The sequence below is a fragment of the Balearica regulorum genome, chromosome 5, assembly GCF_011004875.1.
Source record: "Balearica regulorum gibbericeps isolate bBalReg1 chromosome 5, bBalReg1.pri, whole genome shotgun sequence".
In the NCBI taxonomy this organism is placed as follows: domain Eukaryota; kingdom Metazoa; phylum Chordata; class Aves; order Gruiformes; family Gruidae; genus Balearica; species Balearica regulorum.
Genome location: NC_046188.1, coordinates 7,885,410 through 7,904,564, shown reverse-complemented (window position 1 = coordinate 7,904,564; position 19,155 = coordinate 7,885,410). Strand labels below are relative to the sequence as shown.

At 40.6% G+C, this 19,155-nt stretch overlaps 1 protein-coding gene across 2 annotated transcripts in view; it reads left to right on the top strand.

The window, feature by feature from the left end:
- Nucleotides 1-19,155, top strand: part of KCNH5 (potassium voltage-gated channel subfamily H member 5) — a 160,954-nt gene that overhangs the window by 108,693 nt on the left and 33,106 nt on the right. For both annotated transcript variants that reach the window (XM_075753351.1, XM_075753352.1), the window contains exon 9: nucleotides 11,272-11,524. In XM_075753351.1, the coding sequence (XP_075609466.1) occupies nucleotides 11,272-11,524 (253 nt within the window). The remainder of the gene's footprint in view (nucleotides 1-11,271; nucleotides 11,525-19,155) is intronic.

Genomic DNA, 19,155 nt, shown 5'->3' with positions numbered 1-19,155 from the left:
AATTGGTCTTCAAATTAGTCCAAGAACATAATTTGGTGTCTAACCTACATCAGTGTTTTTTTGAAAAGTATTGGCATCTGTGAGTTGCAATGAAATGGGTTTGATTGGCTTGGACCTTTTGCTGATACCCAGGACATTGACATATCCATCAGCATAATTAGTGTAGGATTTAATGGCAGTAGAGATTGATCTCCTTGAGCTAAAATCTCTCAGCTAGAACTTAAGGCCTTTGGTAGGGAGATACGGAAAATGTGGCACTGCTGGCCACCATGTGGGGCAGAAGTCCTACAGGACTTTAGCCCTCAGAAAGGACTGGTCATTTGGGTTTCTTCAAAAGCTGATTAAAGGAGAAGATTGTCTTCGGAGAGTGATTCATTGTGTGCCAGGACAGACCAAGTGAGTTTTCCTCAGGGCCTCTTTCTCCATGATATGTGCAGTGAGTCTGTCTAGCCTTGGATAGAGAGCTGAAGTCAGATGGAAGGGTTTCCACCTGCAATACCTTGAACATAGGCAAGATATAACAGTTTTAGGTCTAGATTTTTGATCAGTGGAGATCAGTGATGCTCCTGTGGACCTGATACACATAAGCTGAAATTAGGCATTGAAGCTCCAGTTTCCATGAAGATTTCCTTCCTAAGAACTTCAAAGGCAAGTGTCCGAGGGAGGGTAAGGAAGTGTCATGGCAGATCAGTATCTTAAAATGTCTAGTGCTTGCAGAGCTTTGAAGTTCTTGTTTCAGTTGAATCTATTGTGTAATACGGAATGATGCTGCAGCTTATTCAGATATGCCAAGATGAAGTCGCTACACTGAAAAATTTAGTCTTACATCATCCTGATGCAACAGCAGTTATCTTATTAATCATCTGCTGTGAAATTCGGTTTACCATCACAAATACAACTATTTTAAGTAACAAAGATTTTGATTTCTTTGATTCTCGTGCTTCAGTATGTCACATTCTTTAATATGTTAACTTCTTATACACTAATACCCTAACTTCCCAACACTGATTCATACAGTGTTAAAAGTGAGCTTTAATGTTGTAAACTATTGTAAATGCATTCAGTCCTATTGTGTAAACTCAAACCCATGTGAAAATTCAACTTTCGTTTGCATTTATCTCCTTGCAGTTAAGCCAGAATCCTGTATTATTCCACTACAGTTTCATTAGATTTTAATGATGCTTTGCAGTTAATTAGGAGAACCTATGCTTTAATTACTGAAATTTCCTTCCATAGTTTCCGCATGTCCGGTTTTATAGATTATAAAAATGCAGTTAGAGCCATAATCTTCAACTCATGGTAAGCAGTGTTCTCTGGTCTGTAAGACAGTAGTGGCTGCTTAGCTAGATAATTAATATGGCTGTAAAATCTGTGACTTAGGTTTTTAACAATTTTCCCTTGGTTAAGACTTGCCTAAACTTAGGCCTGGATCCAAAACCTATTTAAAACAGTGGAAGGATTTCAGGAACTTCTGCATCTGGACATCAGTAGTTGCATCTAATCGAACTTGCCAGAAAAGCCCATGTTACAGAAGAACAGAGACAAGATAAACGTAAGAACTTGAGCACCGGTTTGAATATTTTGGTGTTTTGTATCCCTTACAGCCTGCAAGTCTGCAAAAGCAACAGCACCAGCAGCCTATAGTGCCCGCACTGAGCATCCCTGGATCAGGCAGTTTGCTCTCAGCTGCAGGACCTTAGACAAAGTTAGGATTTGTTTTAGCAAAAGGGTGGAAAGCTGTGTCGTAGCCAGGCTGCCTTCCTGCCTTTTATCTCCACTCAGGAAGGTGTTATGATATGCTTCACCAAAACAAATGAGAGAATGTTGTAAATCCCAGCGGAGAAATGATAGAAACAGTGGTACAATCCCAGAGAGTAGTTATGGAGAGTGGATGGTTTCTCTTGCATTAGTTCCTTCATGACCCCTTCAGGCCTTGTCGTAAGACCCTCTGCATTTAAATAGAATCCATCTGTACTAACCCTAGAGCAGCAAGTGGATGGGAGCGCACCGTAGGGACCTCCAAGGTACACAGAGTCAAGGCAGATTTATTATTGTAGACACAGCGGGGCTAATGGGACTGCATTGCACCTGCAGCTGACCTGCTAAATCAGATAGTGCTCCAGCGTAGGTTGGAATAGGGGATTACTGCCCCAGGTCTTGAATTGTTTCTCTGCGCTGCTTTGTCTGACAGCCTGGACATGACCTTAGGGGTTTCTTCCAGTCTAGTTTTCAAAGCTCCAATAATGAGATTCTGACCAGTCTGTTGTCTGGATATCTTTGCATCACATGATTTCCCATTCTCCTTAATTTTTATGAACTTTTCAATTAGCTTCTTATTATCTTGCAAAACACGTGTGCTCATGACACATGATAATTAGTGAGGAATTTCTCAACTTTTCAGTTTCCATCAGACAGCTCAGACAGTTTCCATCATCCAAGGATGTTTTTCAACCTAACGTACAGTATTACATCCTAAACTGTTCCAAATATATCTGCATTGTCACACTGGAATGTGTTTTGCAACATCATTTGCCACAAATTTATAATACATTTCATTCAGTCACTCAGCATGTTGAAATGGCTTTGTTTTGAAATCCACATTCAAAGAACAAGAAGGTTAATATACTAACAAAGAATGAAATTCCTTATATGAGTGTTACGGTAGGTTCCTATGGTGATGAACAATCCTAGCAATTTGATGGAGTAAAAATAAACACATGTGCATGTGTTTCTTTCATAACTAAAGATTTTAAATTCATATGCTTGAAATTAAATTATAAGTTAATAACTTGATTGGAATTACTACCACTACACATTTTATTACTACTTAATATGTGTTGATTTGTTGCATTATAGTTCAAATATCTATTCTTGAATGGCATATTCAGTGTGTAGTCCCAAAGATCTTGGCTAAAACTGGTAAGGATGAGATGGGAACTGAAGGCAAAGTGGAAGTTAGCATGGCGGAAGTTTAATGAAGATCTAGTCCTCGCTGCTTGTGAGAGCAAGCTGTCCCGAACAGAACTTTGTTTTAAAGCCCCAGTCTGTTGTCCTTGTATGTGGAGGAGGACTTGTTCTCCCACACTGAACTGACGGTGCCTTAAGCACACCATTTCGGCTTCCCTGTTCTCCTTGGGACTAGCTCATCTTCAAATCCGGTCTTCAGACCACAGCGCTTCAGCCTGTCTCTGAGCGTTCACAAATATAAGGAATTAACAATGACACTAAAAGCATTAGCGTATTTATTATTATTACTTAAGGGGAAGCAAGTGGCCTCTGATCCAGAGTCTTAAAATCACTTAAACATGAGAGCCCTCCTCCGACAGCTCTCCTGATGTAACAGTGGCTCAAACGAGATGGATATTTTTTTTTTTTATGTTTAACGTTACAGATTAAAACCCTGACAAAACTAAGAAGCCCTTATATACTAAACAGTATCTCTCATCCAGCAGAACCTGTTTTTTTGAGAGAGATAAAAAAGCAGCAGTACATTCTCTGTATATGACCATTTTTAAGCAGCTGAAAATTTTTTTACAGTAATAACTTGATATATGAAACACACACTGAATTCAAATCTCTTAGGTTTTATTGAAATCTCTGGGCAGCAAATGAAAAATTTATAGATATTAGCTCTTCTATAAGAAATAGGTCATTATGCATGAAAGCAGAACAACCATTAACTAACGTGCAGATGTCTCAAGGTCTCATCTAATGATAGCATTCTGAAATGTCAGTAAAACCCAAAGATTTTTCTCTTCTTGACCTCTATGCTGTTGTATGGCTTAGGATTTGCTCAGAAAGCAATTAAATAAATGTGTCTCATGTTTTAACAGTTGATTCCCTCAGAAAAGCCATAGGCTGAAAGAGAAAAAACGCATCTATTTAGTCTCAGCCTAAGCGTCAATGGCAATTTGAATAATGAGAGCCAATTCCACATTGCAATGACTGAAATGGAAATCATGGGAAAATAACCCAGTATTAAAACTATTCACTGCTGGCCCACTAAGCTTTCATACAGGACAGATGGGTTTATGGAAAATAGACACAGGTTGTAACTTTAGTAAACACGAATCTACAGTAGGACAGTGCAGTTTAGTCGTGTTTGCTGTTAATAAGATCTTCAAGAGCTGTAGTAATAATTAGTGATACCCTGAGACAAATAGGGGATTCAGGCTGCCATTCCTACGGTGTCCCATCACATAGAGGTGTCTGTAAGTGCTGGCTGGATTTCCTCGTGGATGACCGGGGTAGAAGGCTTCCAAGCTTCGTGGCCAAAGAGAACTTCTACAAAATTAGGTGTGACAGCTACATACAATTCCCTGCTGAACAGGGAAGGTAAAAATCGTTTGGACAAGTATTTTTGTTTCGTTGTAGAGGCGGGGTTGTTGGTCGTTCCTTGCAGATCGGGACGAGGTGAACAAGAAGTCTTCCCTCACCTCACAGAGCTGAGCTAGGACCAGGTACAGTTACAATCCACGGTTCTTTGGAGAGCGGGATGCAGGAGAGACGGTCAGGCTCTCACTGTCCTTCACACGGGTCCAAGAGTGGGGCCTGTGTACCAGTGGGGCTTTCTGTTTCACCTTTGTGGATGGTATGGATTATTTACCTCCTGTATGCACTGTGCAGAGCCAGGAAAGATTATCCACAATTACCTCTGCCTCATGGATGTGTTCATCTTGGGATTGATACAGATTAAACTGTGAACCTGTCGTGCTTGAGGAAATGCCAGGGCTACACACTGTGGCTTTGGAGTAGGTCATGAGTTTATTTGCTGGGGAAGAAGTATCTGAGTGGATGGGTCGGGCATTTTCCTGAGCACTGCCACCAAGGGGATGAGCTGACAGAGGAGCTATTCAGTTCCAGAGACCACATCTAGGGGAAAGTCTTCTCCAGATCTGTTTTCTTAATGCTTTCACCCTTTAATGTCTTTACATAATGCTGCATGTTAGAAAATAAAGCCACCTCCAGAAGAAGTACAAAATAAAATAATCCATTGATTGACTTCATTCTTCCAAGGGTGACCTTTGTGCCACAAGTTGTCACTCCAAAAAAACGTTGTGTCTGAGAGATTCTTTGATGTATGACATATTCTTTCTGATGTTTATTTTTCTTTCTTTTATCTAAAAAGTTGATTTTCCATGATAGAATTCCCCGGAGTCTGCTATCCTTTACCCCATCAGTAGGTCATGTAATGGTTGTGCTTGGCATAGATATTATAGCAAAACTGAAAACAATAAAACCTTTAACTGTTCTGAGACTTCTACAACCCTTAGGCAATCTGGGTCATCAGTGAATGCTACTAATGTGCCACAATTTCCAGTGCATTAGACAAACCAGCAGAGCCTGAGCCAGTGAACTGCCTGACTCCTTAAACACATGGTGAAGACCCTCATCTTCCCCTGTTTTTCAGACCCTTAGCCAGATTCTGTCTGTGGTGACAATACTGAATTTGATGCAATCTAGAGCCAGTTTCTAGGGATTTTTTAATGTCTCACACTGAGCAACACTTGTTGCTCAGTTAAAAAGCAGTTAATTTTGTTACTATACCACTAAATCTAACCATGTTGATCGCTGGTTCAGCTGATGTATGGTTAATAAGAAAACAAGTCAAACTCCACTTACTAGATGTGATTTTCAGATCTCGATTTCTGAGCATTTAAGTCCAAGTTACCTTAGATTTTAGTGCAATTAAAGCAGAACACACTATTGCTGCTGAAATTCAATTCTTTGCGCCAAGATAATCAGTGATGTATTAAAGATTACCCTAATGCATGCAGGGTTAATAACTGCTCAGTTCCATTCATCACCTTTGAGTTACTTACGAAATTACCTGATTATTACAGGAAAATGCTCTGTGATTTGCCAATCAGCTGTTTTCTTACCTTTGTTTCTTTGGCCCCCATCCAGCGCCAAATGTAACACTTTTAGCCAGGTCTGCAAAATAATTCAGCACTCAAATGAGCCAAATCCTTCTAAAAATCTGAATAATTTGGTCAGGTGCCTAGAGGCTATTGTGGTTTTTTGGAAAGAACTCACCTTGTTTATGACTGATGACTATGTCTGAAAACCCAGATTGGCCTTTATCCGCAAAATAAAAAGAGCTATCTGTGGCAAATAACTGGTTAGAATTTGGAGGAGTTTATTTTATTTATTGTCAAAGCTGACATTTTTTAGTAGCTCTGATACTGTTATATTTATTCATTTAGCACACAGTCCTTGTTATTCCACCACTAAGACTGACTAAGCTCTTCACTCAAATATCAGTCAATATATCCCATTGCTATAACCCTGAGAAAGTGAGAAACCTGTGTGCTGAAAGAAGATTGCAAATAGATAGTGTTCATGATTCACTGGCCTCTGCCCTTTTTGTTAACAAGTCTTAACAGATTCTGTAGTATTTGCTAAGCCGTCCTGTAGTGTTTTCCAGCTGGGGATGATTTTTTAAAAATACTTAAACCCTTCCTAAAAGATATTGTTTGGACACACTCTTCATCCGTATGGTTTTTGTTTCGATTCATTGGCTTTTCTTTGAGTTCTTTATAATCTCTGCTCCCTGTAGAGTTCTTTGAGCTGTTCAAGGGGCTTATCTTAAACTGTCTGAGCATGCTGAGGGAACGGATGGGAGAGGAAAAAAAATCAGATGGAACCTCCTTGGGAATTTTATTCCCCCCGTACAGATCTCGAGCAGAAAAGATAGTGAGACGTTTTGTGCCGATTCTCCGGGAGTTTTCCAGAGCTGGTTACTGCCTTTCCACATCTCTACCAGCAACCACAAGCTTTTTGGTCACCTCCATCATTTTACGTGTGCCGCAGGGTGCTCTAGAGATGGCAGCAGTGTTGAATCTGTGCATTGGGTGTCATTGTGTTGGGGTTCGTATCAGCTGGGTGCCAGTCAGCAGAGGGTGATAACGGAGCTCAGCAATTGTCTTATACTGACTTTGAGGAGGTTGAATTTTCTGTGCAGAGAAGGGAAGTGATAAATGTTATCCTGTGTTTTACTTTCTCCTCTCTCAGCTTTGTAGCGGTTCAGGTCTTTGTGGATACATGTGTACTGTTCATGCGTGGCATGGAGCCTTGCTCCTTTTCTGGTAGAGACACAGCTTATACAACCAGCGAAGATATTCCTCTGGGTAGAATTCGACTTTCTCCTCTGATTTTGCATTGAAATGTAGCAGGTTCTTTTATTTTATGCTGCTTGGATGCATAAGGGATAGCTGACTGCAAAGTCTGTGGCTACAGATTTATTACGGAGCAACTTCTGTAGCAGCACAAGCATCTGGTCCCTGCAGACTGCCTGCTCCGAGTCATGTGCTCCAAAACCATCAGTTAGTAAAGCATTGCAGTCAGCAAACTTAACATCCTGCCTCGCTTATAAACTACAGGTTTCACTGAGAAAGGTCTTGAAATCTCTAAGGAAATCTCCTCTTCAGAAATTTATCTTCGTGGGTTTTCATACGCTGCTGAAAGAATACACAGGCTAGAATAAATGTCCCAGCTGAACTTTCATTCTGCTAACATGAAGTGCTGGAGGCATTTCCCTAACAGTGAAACAATAGATTGATCATTGCAGGATATCCTCTCCCTTAAATTGAATTTCTCTTTTACACCCATGTGTGTATGGACTCATACACAACCATGTTGCTACTGGCTTGTACCAGTTTGCATGCTGCCTTAAAAATGTTGAGATCTCAGTAAGAGCATTTTACAATAAGAATGTCTAAATCTTGTATTGCCAATAAGAGGTCATTTTCAGAAGAATATTTATCTGAATTTGAAGTGCTCATTTATCATTTGCTGCTCTTAGGTTCTTTGGACTGTTTATCATTAGCTTCCAAATGCTTCTGTGTAGTCCTATATCATATTATGTGTCTTCTCTGGAAGCAGGAAAATTACTACTTACTGTAATCTGTGTCACCAACAACCCCTTTCTACAGTACAACTAATAGAGAAGCTGGTGGCATCTGTGAGACTCCTTCTGAATTCATGACGTTGGTATCTGTAAACACAAAAAGAAGTGCTGCGAAGTCAGATTGGAGTTCATGAAGCCCTGTGCTTGGAGCATACAGTAAACACAGAGCTGAATATTGAGATTGTCTATCTTTGCTCTTTTCTTCCCCTACATATATCTACATTTATCTTTATCAGTCAAAGCTCCTTTGCCAAATCTTTTAATATTAAGTCTTTCCTTTAGGTGTCATCTGTTTCATTCTCTAAGTACTTGCAGCATAACAGACAAGAAAACTGAAATAAAGAATGTTTGTTCCTGGCTAACTCTTGGATCATTACTCATTTACTGCTGTACTAGTTGATATGGGATATCTCCATATATCTCCATACAGTAATATGTCATTAGGAGAATCACTTTATCATGACATCAGTAAATTCCTGAATTATGCTAAGACTGGCTTTTTCTGTGCAATGGAATTTTTTCTATCTCTTCGCATTACAGTGTGTGATGATAGATATGTTTGTTGTGTCTATAAAAAGAGTAATGCTTTGAGTGCTCACTTTTAATACTCTGTATTTAATTCTGTATTTGTGAGGAAACAGTATGCTACTTTGCATCCAAGTGGCTTTTATTCTTGAAGGACACAATTCATTTACACTCCAAAAAACCAAAGGGTCCTGGAACATCTCCAGATCTTACAGTAACAACCTCTGCAATAGTTTAACTAATTTTTGGATACATTTAAGAAATTCTTCAACTATTTTTCCTGCAGTTTGGAAACTTAAAAGATAAAATTTGGAAATAAGTCATATATGAATACACACATTTTTCCTAAGAGCAGTATTTGAGAATTCATAGCTCATGGCCTTGTTAAGTGAAAAGCACTTACATTACTGAAAGTATTAAAGGGACGTAAAAAACTTCTGACCTTGATTTAGGCCCCAGAGTAGATAAAAATGTTAAAAATCATCAATCGTGATATAAAAGAAAGCAGAATTTTTCATTAAATTGCTGTTGAGAAGAAAGATGGCATGTTTCTATTTTGTTATAATAAAGACGAGCTTTCTGTTTGATCCAGAAGTAGGGCTGTGGTGAAAAAATCACTCCAAAAGTAATTTTTGTTTTTTAATGGAAAAATTAAGGTGTGTCCATATTTCTAATGGTGTATGGAATGACTCAGGTAAGTATAAGTTTGTAAAATTGACATTTGCCCCTAATGAAATTATGGAAGTGTGATAGGGTATATGGTCAACAGTGATTCAGACAAGACATTGTTAGTAATGCAAATGATGGTTTATGGAGAATATGTCTTGTCAAATGTGTTCCTTATTAATTTTTATGATAAAACAGACTTATGCACGGTATTTTAATCTGTTCTGTACAACATTTTGTTACAGAAAAATAGCATTAAGCAAAATCGACTGAGTCTGTATCAAATCAAATTAAAAATAATTAGCCGGTAGATCTGGGAATGTGGTTGTGAGTGAGGAAACCTCATGCTATGGGGAAATTTCGAGGGAGATACTGTGCTTCATAGTGTTAGGCACAAGAAGCATCACCTCTCTCTTGTTTATTCAAGATGAGCTCAAGAGATGACTTGGTCACATTCTGTAAACACCTACATGTGGAAGAGATTTCCGATGATTTCAAGTCTTTTATGTAAGCAACATGATGAGATCCACTGACTGTTGGCTGAAAATAATTTAAAAAATCGGTTCAGAAACAGCACATGTTTTAAAAGAGAGAGTTGCTGTCTGTTGGAACAACTACCCTAAATCGTTTGAAAACATTAGATCAAGGCCTCCTAGTCTCTAATTTTACCAGGTATTCTGGCATTGATATGAAAATTGTGAGCTACCCATAGTGCAAGCAGTTAATGCAGATGGTTGCTGTAGCCCCTTCTAGCCTCAGACTGTGCAGAGGATAGGAGAATAACTTCTACTTCTTCTTTTTCACGTTAATTATATCTTTGACCACAAAGGAATTTTGATCCATTAAAATAAGAAATGGACTAAATGTTATTAATTAAACTGGAAATTGTTTACTATTTGCCCATGCTATGCTTTAGGACCTTTAGTACTTCCTTTATGTTTTGTACCTCTTCTGCATTAAACAGAAATGAAAATCATGGCTTTACTTCAATCTTAACATGACCGTTTACCTCAAAGCTTAGTCAGGGTTACCTGAGTCTCCCTCTGTTTGCTGATACTCAATGGTAGTCAACACATTGACCCAATGTCCCTGTCTCTCACACTCTCTGCAGAGCAAGCTGCCAGATTAATTCAACACAATGAGAAATTAATCAGTACTATTGATCTGCAGTCTTCTTTATATGAGATTTCCAGAGTGCTCTTGATCTCATGCTCTTTTCTATTATTTATCCTAGGAAAACTTTAAAAGGTTTTTTATGTTTCTCAGTGCAATTAGCTACCATGCATTTTAGAGTTATAAGGACGTTAGTGTGTTTAGGAGGATGTGCAAATGTTAAACACAGAGTTTACAAACCTAACAAGACCCACAGGTTTTCACTTTCTTTCTTCAGGTGTATTTGTGTTACTATTTCAATAGGGAAAGATACTTAAGGTAAGAAATTAATCGAAGGTCTTATTTAATTGATCCGCTATGAAGACATCTTCATATTCACAGGACAGTTTTTCACTCACCTTTACTTTACGTTTCATAAGGTTTCATAATACTTTCTTTTTGCTCTAATCTCAAGCTCTTTGGATTTTCTAGTCTGTAAGCCCTGCAGGGCAGGTTACTTGTTATATGTCTGTATGGCACTAAAACGAAACCCTAGGTGTGTTTGGATACGCGTCGGTAAGTGCTCATCTACATCAAGACTTCTGAAGACTAGGTTTTCTGGATGTGAGCAACATGTGATGTTTGCTATTGTGAATGGTCCGTCTTTGCATGTCTTCAAGCTCCTTCAGCTCTGAGTGTCCGTTCTGTGCTCCTGCAGGGATTGAGTGTAGCAGCGGGTGGATAGTCTGGGCACCGAGTCTGGAGGGATATCCACAAACAGGACATAATAGTGCCACCTGCAATTCTGGAAAACAAGTGTGAAAAATCTTAGGAGTGAGAACAGTGTAACAGAATAGTCCTTTCTTCCATCTCGCCCTTTCACCTGCAGTGAAAGCAGTAGATGGGTAGAAAAAGACTACCCCAATTGAAGATAAAACTCCCACTGGAAGCTTTATGAAATAACTGAATGGATCCACCCAGGCGGATCTTAAGATCCGTCCTTTCAGTTATTTCATAAAGTGTGCGCTGGCCTGGTGTCACGTTCCCAGCTGATTATTTTTCATCTTTCTTTTATTCAGGTCCTCTCGATTTGCCCAAAGGACATGAGAGCAGATATTTGCGTGCACCTAAACCGGAAAGTTTTTAACGAGCACCCTGCCTTCCGGCTGGCTAGCGACGGCTGCCTGCGAGCCCTGGCTGTGGAGTTTCAGACGATCCATTGCGCCCCGGGGGACCTCATCTATCATGCTGGGGAAAGCGTTGATGCTCTTTGCTTTGTGGTCTCAGGATCCCTAGAAGTCATCCAGGACGACGAGGTGGTGGCTATTTTAGGTACTGTGATCTCTATTGAAATGCTAGTGGTTTGGGTATGTTTGCCTTCTGCTTAGTTTCAAATATTAACTAGTCTTGCCTAACATCAGTTGGGACTACAGGAGGCCAGTGGTTGGCATAAGATGGAGATGTTGTTCCTCTAGAGATACTACTCTGGAAGAAAACCCTTCCTCTTCTGTGCCATTGGGAATGCTCTTTCTGCCCAGTATGGCTCAATGGTCACAGTTACAGTGTCTCTGAGCACAAGAGAATGGCATCTGTGTGCCTGACATCTTTTAAATAGCCTGGCAGAGGAAATGCACATTGTTTTATATTGGTCTCTCAGGAGGATTTGCATGTTAACCTTCAGACTGGGATTTTCATTTGTCTGTATTCTAGCCCAGGATAACACCTGCAAACAGTCTCTACAAGGAAGCAAAATTGTTGCTTGTAGTGCACTGGCTTTACAGAAAATAAATAGTCTAATCTGACTATGCAAAGAGATAGGGATGCACCATCTATCCAGCCACTCGTGAAAAGTGTGAGTAATGGGGGAGCTCCACGTTAATCACCCTGTCACCCCGCTGTGGTGTCTGGTTTGCCAGCAGTGGGTGGGAAAGAGCCTAATGCAGACTCCTCACTAGCTTGTATGGGATTGGGAAAGGTGTAGCAGATGGTGGGACTGAGTGGTCAGCACTAGTGTTGAGGCAGGAATCGTCCTCAGAGGCAGAACAGTGTAGGGGAAGAACTGGTGGCTCTTCGTGAAAACCATCCAGTGTCTGTCTTGTCTGTTTAAAATAGACCCATTTATTGCAGACCTCGTCTCCTGTTGAATAAAAGCTATTTGTCTTAAACTGGAGCTGTGGGTTCCTGAGGGCAAATCCAGTGGCGTTGTCCTAGGGGACCTATCACAGCCCACTGAAGCTCTGTACTGCTTCTTCCCTGTAAGGGTGGCTCCAGAGGGCTCCACGAGTCCCTCTTGTATCTCATGGGGACGATCGCTGGGAGATGAGGGTTACACTTGGGAGTTGTGCTGACATGTGGGAAAAGGGCAGAGATGGGCAGTCAATACTGGTCGTGAATCAAGGCTTCAGCTGGCAGCAAGGGGAAGGAGAGGAGGAATGACAACAAGCGTGCAGCCAAAGGAGACTCCTGATGTGTTGCCATGTATGTGTGTCCTGCACTGGTGTGGGACTGGGCACGTTGCAGGTGTGTGGATGGGATGGCACGGGGATGGCTCCCCAAGGGCATAACCCAGGTCCTCCCAGCTGGAGAGTATGAACTCAGGAAAACGCACATCCATGGTCTTTCTGAATGCCTGCTGCAGCTTTCTGTATTCTAGTATATACTAAGATTTTTAAAAAGTGAAATTTAATGTAAGAATGAATCTGTTTCTATATTCAGATGTGAAGTCATTGTGGTGAAAGTTCCTAAATCTGCAGTTTCCATAGTAAAATATTCCTTGTACTTCGGCTCACTGGACCATTTAATTTTTATTATTAATCTCAGTGTCTATATCTTATATTTGCTAACAGCTATTTAAAAAAGAAAAACTTTAAAGAGTAAGTAGCAGCATTTAAACAAATAAATGGTTTTCTGGGTATTATAATGAAAACAAACAATAAATATGTAATTTACTGAACTAGAAGCCATCACTAAATGGATTACATGCAAAACTTTATTGCATTTACTAATGAAGATTGTGTATTTGCAATGACAGTAAGAACTTCTTGTTTCTACATTGTAGATATGGTAAGTCCAGTATCTATGTTATTCTCCATTTGGCTGGAGAGACCTTTAACCATATCTAGTTACAGCAAATTACCTTCAATTACTGAAAGTGTCTTCGATTCTGCCATGGCTGCTGACAGGCGATCCAGTGACTCAGAGCTATGTTCTTGTGTACTACAGGGACTGGCAGAATATGTAAATTTAACTTAAAGCAAGATAAACTGCTTCCCCTAGTCATAGAGCACACTGAAGAGTTTTTTCATGCTCTGACAGATTATTTAACAGAATAGTGAACTGAGTACTTATGAGGTGTCGTATCCTAAAAATTCACTTGTGGAAGAAAATTTCTCCCAGATGTGGCTGCAAAGACATTTATAGTGGCAGCTGTGGCACCTGAAATAGTGACTGCAGATTAGATGGTGAAGAATATAATTTTTATGGATCTGGTCTGCCTTGAGAAGTTCAAGCACAAGGAAAGTGAATCTGCCTAAGGGGGAGACCAGGTTTAAAAGCTGCTGCCTAACGTGAAAACCTCTGTAGCCTGCTTTGAATACTCCAAGCATCTGCCTTCACACTGAGTTTCCTAGGGAGAGTAAATTTATGGGGTTGTGCTACCAGTCTGTCCATCTTCCCCATCCCCCAGCAGTACCCTGGAGTGGAAATGGGGTAAGCATCCTTTGGAAACTTGTCCCCATTAATTACCTTTATGGGAGCAAGAGCGTGGCAGGACATGCTGTCTGCCAGCCTCTGCTCCTTGCAGAGCCATCCATTTCCTAAGTTTGCTTTGGAACTGCTACTTTGCAGTTACTGTTTTAATAGTGTAGTGTTATTTAATATGGTAGTGTTATTTGCCTTGCTTAAAGAGAAAGAGAGAGAGGGAAGGTATGTCCTTTTTTTACCACGCTCACCCGCAGATGGAAGTTTTGGTGTATTCTTAAAAGTGGAATATCCTGTCTCATGCTCAAAAGCCGGTAAAACCCAGTGACTGCCAGGGCAACTTGCGGCGCTGTGACATTTTGTTCTCCTCTGGTTTGGTTTTGTTCTCATTTGTGCGTAATTAAATGCCCAGCTGCTGCAGTAATCAGCATTACAGAAATCGGTACAGTAAGAGAATGAATCCAACTGTAGATCTGCAGTTTATAGGACTCATTAATGAAGATACCCAGATGCCCCATTACATTCCCCTCATTAGTTATCTCCATTTCTCGAGGACAGTCTCCCACCTTTTGCAGGTTCTTCAGAGAGCACACCACACGCAGAGCTGGTGGGATGGGGTGCTGCTTCGCTGGAGAAAACAAGATCCGGTCATTTTAGCATAACTCATCCGTAGTTTCCAGGATAATGGAGAAGGGCAAGCAGTCTTGTCTCTAATTATCAAAACTTTCCTAGCAAACAAGGTGACCCTGAGAAGGCACATCAGTAATTTTCCACCCTCTCAAGCAGGAGTAAACAATTTAACTGCCACTGCTCTGCATGGGGAGGTGTTATCAGTGGAGAAGTCTCAGGAAGGACCGGGGGTTTGAAGTCCCCCAGGCTAAAGAAACCAGGCATCTGCTGGCAGAAGGCCCCTAACAATTCACCCTGCCGCAATTAACCTGAATTTGCTCCTGGCGAGGAGTTTCACGTAAGTGGCGATGCCAACCAAGTGTCTCTGGAAGCCGCTTTCCAGCTGCCGCTATTTGCAGAGCTGCCTGCATAAGTTGTACAGTAACTTAAACTGGGCAGATTGATTAACAAGGTTTAAAGAAGTCATTTTGCCAACAGAGGAATAATGTCCTACCGCGTTCAAATGTTGATTGTACGAATTGATCAAAAATATTGCTTAAACTGCATAGTGATAAAAATATATTGAGCAGTGAAATCCTAGTGGGGGCTGCTGCTGAACGAATTCAATTCTGATAGTCAAGCCAGGATGAATATAGATTTAATTGCTCATGTTTCAGCCACACTTTGGGTCTTGATCCCATATGTATTCAGTTAAGTTGTTATTTGCCTTTATGTGTTGCATGTTAATTCTCAGCATGTTCTGCTCGTAGTCCCAGTGCAAACTGTTGTTTATTGGATTTATTGTTTTTAGGCAAGCCGGAGTTTCACTTATTAAAGGTCTGCTTCATGATTTATTTCTGAATGTTTGGTTTGGGAAGGGAAATTTATGCAGTGTCAGCGGACTTAAGGAAAGCAAGAACACAACTGGCATGTCTTCTTGAATTTGGTGTGGCAGCTGAAAATAGGGATGAGGCTTTCTTACATGTGTTCAGAGGTCAAAAGATTAAGTCTCCTACCAAATCACACAGGGGAAAGTTCTTTGGAGGCTGAGCAAGTAGTAGATCCCATTTCAGTGAGCAGGAGGCCGAGGTGCTCCATAGCTCTCATCCATGGGCATTAGTAATTTGGTATTTGGGATCCATGCATCAACGCTTTGAATTTCTTTGATGTTATACAGCCAGGCACATGCTTTGTGCGGTCCAAGACTGACTGTGTATGATGCAATGTATGACATGAAAAACCATCAGTCCAATTACATCTCATAGTATTAGTAGCTAATTCTGTGATTTTAATTAGTTCAGCTGCAGCTTCAGTTACTTTTCAAGTGGATTGAGGGTGGCAGAATTTGCCCCTATGTCAAATCAGCTCTTGATATTTTATACTGAACTTTTTTTTTTGTTTTTCATGTGAAGTAAACCAAGGAAGACTCATTGTGAGAGTTTCCCCATGTTAGTAACGTGCACCTAGTAGCAATTTACCTGTGTCCTGTTTTATCTATAGGAACAGTCCCTTTTGTTCCAATGAGTTACAGCTCTAAATTAACTCAGAGGAAGATGATTCATAAAGGAAAGGGTGGTGTTTTTTCAGCAAGCAGGACTGCAGTAATTAAGGTGATGCAGGTTGTTTTTTAAGTGCTGAATCTCAAAGTATTTTGCAAAATACTTGAAGGATTACTGATCTGAGAACCAATGTGATGTGCAGCTCTGCACCACGCAGTTCTTCTTAAGCATGTGCCTTGGAATAAGTCATATCTTGCAGGTCTGGGTTGGCATATGTAATACCATGAAAAATTTAGTCCTACTGATGCTTGTTCAAAAGTGTTATTAGCTCTTACTGACAGAGTTGAAGGGAACATTCAATTTTTCACATTATTTTGTAAATTTAAAATATTTTTTTTCTCTATCTGCGTGATAGTTAACTATAATAAGAAGCATCAATCTTAATTTAGTGCCAGCTGGTGTGTTATAGATGTGATCTGCAACCTCCAATGTCAGAAAGATTCCTTTCACTGAATTGAAATGGTTTTGAATTAGACCTGCACGCTTCACCGCCAAACCCAGGAACTCAAAAGTCTTGGCAGTGCAAGAAAAGGAAATTATTTAAAAATCATGCGATGTATTTCTTTTAAATCAAACTAACAGTTTGAGGCAATCTGATTTGCCTTATGAGTTTTGAAGATGGTGGGAACGGTCATGCTTTCAAGTTTATTTCCTCAGTCAGGAAGGATTGAAACTTATTTCTGTATAAAATCAAAATGGAGATACCCTGTCTCCAGGAGCTGGGGCTTCTAGAAAAAATATGAAATACTAGGAGACTTGCACTGAAAGTGAGAGAGATGGGCCCCATAAGCCCTTCACTAACAGGAGAATATCTATATAGACTTTTTGCTCCTCTTGCAGCAGTCCTGAGTGCCAGAAGAAAGGTAAATTTCTTTTGTGTTTTTAGGTGCAGATGGGGAAGGTTGCATTGTGTTAAATAACACAAAGTACCTTTGCCAGCATGGACTTGGATCTTTGGCACAGTCTCTTCTTATTGTTTCTTTGCTGGCTATTTTGACAATCTTTCAAACGCTAGAAATGCTGTTTTTTTCTCATCATTCTGCCCTTTCACATGTTAATGTGCAGTCCTGTAGAGCTGGATATCTGACTGGTCAGTGCTCAGCTCTGGTCTGATTTTCAAGGGAGTTCTGGCCCTTCTGGATACCCTGGGAAAGACTGAGGTTTTGGCTAACACATTCGCAGGGGCAAGGAGCCCTCTCTCACACTCTAGTAGTCATCTCTATACGTCATAGACTGTGTGTACAGGGAGCAATGATGTCCCAGCTGGCAGGAGACAACTGATGAATTTGCATCACTACATCACCCCCATCTTCTCCAGATCCCCTCTTCAGACACAAACAGCTCTATCAGCTAAGTCCAGAAGTCCAGCCAGCCCAGTAGCCTGTCTCCGAAAATGGCCAATAGAGGATGTGCAGGAAAAAGTAGGAAGATGAAGTAGTCAAACGGTGATACCTCCCCAGAGGGAGGCAACCTGGTCTAGTGGAGGGTGTCCCTGCCCGTGGCTGGGGTGTTGGAACTGGATGATCTTTGAGGTCTCTTCCAACCCAAACCATTCTATGAGTCTATGAATATTCTCCAACCCTCCATTAAACTGTGTTTCAAGGTCTTCCTCATCTAGACGGAAATCTTTTGTGTTTAGTAGCTGCAGATGGATTTTATTCCATGAATACATCCCATCATTTTGTAAATGTGTGCAACCATCCCCCGTGTCCCATGGCAAGGAGCTGCAGAGCTTACTTACTCGCAGATCCATCACAGACCTGTGTGCTGCTCTGGGTAACAGGATCCAATTCCCTCCTTGCTCATTGGATTTCTACATCAGTTTGAGACAAGCCTGTCCTGCAGACAGAGGTTTCACTGCAGATGTATAGACACAGGCAGATGTATTTGTATGAATATACATACTAGTATGTGTAATTATGGCTGCAGGGACTTGATATTTGGTTGCTGACCTCCACCTCTGTGCATGCTGCCATCACGTCATGGCTATTGGTACCTGAGCTAATTATATGACTGTTTTCTCTACATGATACAGTTTTACTGATTCTGCAACAAAATCAGTCTCTGCTTTTCATAAGCAACGAAGATTTGAGTATATAATAGTGGAAAGCCTACATTATTCATCACATCTGACTTTTGCTAGAGTGACGTGGGAATTTGGAGGTGTTTTAAAATGAGGGGAAGGGTAGCTGGCCTTTAACTAAGACTGCACAGCACAGAAAAACACCTTATCACCTTAAGAAGAAGCCTTGGTTCCTTTTATGTGTTTTTCCTCAGTGCTGTTTTTCACCAACAATTTATTCTTTCAGTGCCTGCCCAAACTTTCTCCCAAAGGCCCCATCAAGTTCTCATGTCTACTAGGATATTTCTTAGCTCAATTTCTGTCCCCATCTGGAGAAGGATAAATTTTGCCTTTATATAGATATATATATGGATTCTGAGACACTATCTTTCCTCTCTGAGTCCAAGGACTTTTTCATTCCCTTTGCAATCTCCTGGGGAGTTTCATAAGACCCTTAAGATTTTTTCTGCTTGAAAGGTCCAGACATGAGCTGCTGTCTCACGAATTGGCAAGTTAGTCCGTGGCACAAGGCCATGAAGAACACCTGCACCCCCTTCTCTATGGGAGGGTTAACATAATATAAAAGATAGAATAGGGTCTAGAAATATCATTATCTATTATATAGTTACATGATGTCTCTAAACATATATACAAACACGCATGAATATCTATGTATATCTTCTGTACAGGCATGCATCCAGCAAATTTTTGTCCCTATTTAGGATGATACCAGTGTAGCTATTCCAGCAAAAATTATGCCTGTCACCAACACCCTGCACATGTCCTGGTTTCCGTGGTTCTTTCAGTCCCCAAATCCTTACGCTCATGTTCCTGCCAGCTTTAATCCAGCAGTATCCAAATCCTGACGCTCCTCTTCCCTCTCCTCATACCAAGTGCAAAATGTATGCAAGCAGTTCCCACTCTAATTTTACAGCGTTCCTTTTTTTCAGCAAAGCTTCGGGCACTGCGACAGCAGGGGCAGGAGGACTTCCCAGATCTTTGCCTCCTTTCAGGAGAGGTGTTAAGATTGCTCA